The 3,671-nt window shown below is 49.8% G+C and overlaps 1 protein-coding gene across 1 annotated transcript; it reads right to left on the bottom strand.

Annotated features, from left to right (window-relative positions):
• Nucleotides 1-1,468: 1,468 nt before the first annotated feature.
• Nucleotides 1,469-2,513, bottom strand: PPTG_18369 (hypothetical protein; the record flags this gene model as incomplete). The annotated part of the gene is made up of 3 exons (XM_008916465.1): nucleotides 1,469-1,700; nucleotides 2,258-2,335; nucleotides 2,371-2,513. 3 exons carry the CDS (start codon nucleotides 2,511-2,513, stop codon nucleotides 1,469-1,471), a joined length of 453 nt encoding a protein of 150 aa, XP_008914713.1.
• Between the last annotated feature and the right edge of the window lie 1,158 nt (nucleotides 2,514-3,671).

The following is a 3,671-nucleotide window of genomic DNA, read 5'->3' on the forward strand; positions in this document are numbered from 1 at the left end:
TTCAACTCGAACTGGCCCGTCTTGGGTATTGCCCTATGCAGTCACCCAGCGACCAGCGACATCACCTCCACTGTTGGTGGCGATGATGAAGTCACGCCCACTGTTTTAGAATAAAAAATGGAAATGATTTTCTCAATTGTGAAAAAAATTAAACTATGTTACGTACACTTTGAGTAGGCACCTCTCCAGTAAAACACGCCCACTTTTGGCGTCAAAATCAAAGGTCACAACGTTGTCGTTCACTAAGTTTTGAATACTATTGAAAAGCAAGCCCACTAGACTCTAAACCACCAACATATAGTGCTAGTATTGAAATACTACGGCGAGCTGGAGCAATAGACTGGGACAGGGAAACGGTGAAGTACGCTGAGACTGAGTAACAGGCTTCCAACAGGTGGGTAAGTCGAAATGGAGGTAGCCAGCAGCAGGGTCACCAAGGGTAGATAACGGTAGCAGCGAAAGGCGATGGGACGATGGCAGTACAGACAGCGAAGGACCAACAGCAGCGCCGGCCGTTGATATGGGTTCACTCAAGGAGGGATGACCTCAGCAGCAAGCGGAAGACGAGCAAACAATAGCGGGCGGGCGATAACGGGCCGAGAATGGGCTGTTGAGCGAAGGTGTGTGCAAGCTGAGGAAGCCCCATGAAGGTTTGGTGCCTCGAAAGCGTTGGAGGTGCTTGTGCCGGGCGAAGCACACCGGTGGGAAGGGAGAGCCTCTTGGCATACTTACATGGTCTTTCTTTAACAAGGTCAAACTGAAGCTATATCGTGCGGCTCGTCTCCTCGTGAGCGTATTCCATGCGACTCTCTCAAGTACAAGAGATGGAGATGATCGATGTGTGCGAGTTTCAGTGCATGGCACGCGTATTGCCACGCGACGAGCTCCAAAGAAACTCCTCAAGGCCGAGTTTAAGTTGAAGTTGCGTAAATAATCTGCTTAAGTTGCTTCCATTGCATGTTAGGCTGCACGAAGATTGGCGGTAAAGATCACATAATGGAGATAAATGAACCAAGCCTTGTCGAGAAGCATAAGTACAACGGGGTCGGTGCTACCAGGAGCATTAGCTATTAGGAGGCGTGGAGCGCAAGAGAGGGAGTGATTGGGAAAAATAGCTCTATGTGGGTTACGGAAACTCATATTTTTGCACCACGCCGATTTTGGTGACGAAAAGCCTGTGAAGCATATGTATCCATGCGCTAAGAAGATGTGGATCGCAGTATGAACTTGGCGTATCGTACGGATACTATTATCCGGATGGCCTCTGAATTCAACAGTCGCCGAGTTCAGCGGGAGGGACTCGACGAGGAACGAAGCGACTTCGTTTCACTTGATATTTGTAAAAGAAGCACATGAGATAATAGGAGAAGCCCAAAGGGACACCCGAAGGATAACAGACAACAGAGCAGAATTTTCCTTGTCCAAGACACGTGTACACATTTCTGATAATTGCCTGCACAGGGCCGGATTACGTCTGCCGTCGATCCCCCACAGGCATAGTTTGTAGGGTACTCGACTGGTAGTGCCAAGAGATTAGGTTGGCCTGGATAGGGCAGAAGATCTTGCACAGCGCGAAGAAAGAACAAGCCACGCCAAGCTCGATGGCCGTTACGCCGTACAGCCCAGTTGCTGTGATACTTCTATCCGAGTAGTCTTTGCCTCGGTGACCTGTAAAAAGCGCTCGCGCGCCGTAGTCCATCCTTTGGTGGAGGGCACAAGATATTTTGTGCAAGAGGTGAGCTGAATCGAACTTGGCCGAGCGTCGAGAGTGTTTGATTTGGTTAGTCGAAACCCCGCAAGAGCGAGATCTCGCGCCTGTCCAGGCTGCGCCAAACCGCGAGGGGACCATCCTCTGCGCAGGCCTTACAAGCGGCAATTATCTTTACATGAATACACCACATTTTTCGCCCGCTCAAATGGAATAATGACCCTGTAAAGACGGGGTAACATGGACAGTATCGACGCTAAACACCGAAATCAGAGTGAAATGCTTTACACGACGGACGGACGCTGCATCGAAGTTCTGTAGCTGCGCCACGGACGGCCGCACGTGGCGCTATATATAGAGGAGTTGAGGGTAGTTGTAGGTTTTGTTTTGATCGCCTTGTATTTGGGCTGGTGCTAGGCCGAAACGCATTAGTGCATCGATCTCCTGTCTAGTTCACAGAAGCTTGTCGACTGCTGGACTTGATGGCAGATTTGGGTCATACCCTGGCAGAAGTGGGCCAAACCGTCACCAACACCGAGATAGCTGTACCCAGTAGGAATGACCACTAGTATTTCATTACCCTGTAGTCGTAGGATCATGTGTTGTTGACGGTTGACAAAGAAGGGCCTGTTAAACGAACAAGCACTTAGCAGGGTTCGTACGGAGGGCTGTCCAACTTCAAGTCATCTGTATACGAGGTACAGGTCATCGGGCTGGCCTTCACTAGCGGAAAGCCAGCGTCGCTTAAGGCCTCGAGCACCTTTAGTAGCGGTGAGATGGCTGCGAGCAACAGATACGGGCTCATGGACAACCCTTATACACTCCGGCATTCTGGAGGACAGGTCCCGTGGTTGAACTGCCGGCCGGATGGATTAAGACGTAGTAGCTGTCGTGATAAATGTTCTACAAGACTTGAATAAAGGTGACTAGAACCTCCATCCCTGCCAACATCGATAACAGTAGCTCCTGCGGGTCGGAACCAATAACATTGATTAAGTCGAACTAAGCGACGTATAACTTCTTGTTCGTTCTCTTGGCGTTGTTGAGCCTACAAGTAACGATAAAATTGTGCTAGTGACATTCATTCACCATCCGAAATTGTTTCTGGGATTTAGGCAGTAGCTCGTTCGTCTCCGTCCACAGCATATAACGCCGCGTCAGCGGACCCCGAGTATTATTTGTAGATAGCTGGTTGCAAGCGTATAGATCTCCAGTATTCCGGTCGCTCTCGATCACCACGTTTATAGATGACTTGAGCAGCACCAACCTTCCATAGCTGTTTTATCTTGTTGTGCTTCTCGCCCAACGAGTAAACGGCGTGAAAAATTGGTAGTCTCTTGTGACCGAAGAAGCGGTATATCGCACAGCCACCGTGTACGCCTGGACTTGACTGCGGGGATACATGGGTGAGGATGTCCTCCATCTCGGCTGTCGCGATGTCTCCTCTCAAAGGCTCAGCTGCCTCAGTCCGGGTCGGGCAATGGTCGACGAATTCGCGGAACTGACCACCTACTGCTACTCGTAGTAGATAAGCTAGTCCTAGGAATAGTTGTACCGAAGAAATTACTCGTATAATTGTTTCACCGAGATCGAGACAGACCCTATTTGCTCTAAACAGAAGCTGTCGCTTAGCCTGATCGACGTACTGGTGGCGGTTATTCCTCCACGCAACCTCGTTCTCGCTGTTGGAAATGGCGGTAGAGATGTACTCTAGCGCGTGATTTACGTAGGCGGCCAATGCGCCGATTTGCTCAGCGTTTATTATCCGATGGTTCTATAGGGAACTGTGCGACGTGGCCAAAGCGCTCTTCGCGTCGGTAATATGCTCCTCGAAGCATCGTTCCGGATACTTTTTCTGTCGGAGTTCTGTTCTGGCTGACGCAGTGACGATTTTGCGTGAATGCTGTTAGGAGCTAATAAAGCTCGAATACTAAATGGCACCGCTGTCACAATAAGTTTTTTT

Source organism: Phytophthora parasitica (genome assembly GCF_000247585.1).
Source record: "Phytophthora parasitica INRA-310 unplaced genomic scaffold supercont2.84, whole genome shotgun sequence".
Taxonomy (NCBI): Eukaryota; Oomycota; class Peronosporomycetes; order Peronosporales; family Peronosporaceae; genus Phytophthora; species Phytophthora nicotianae.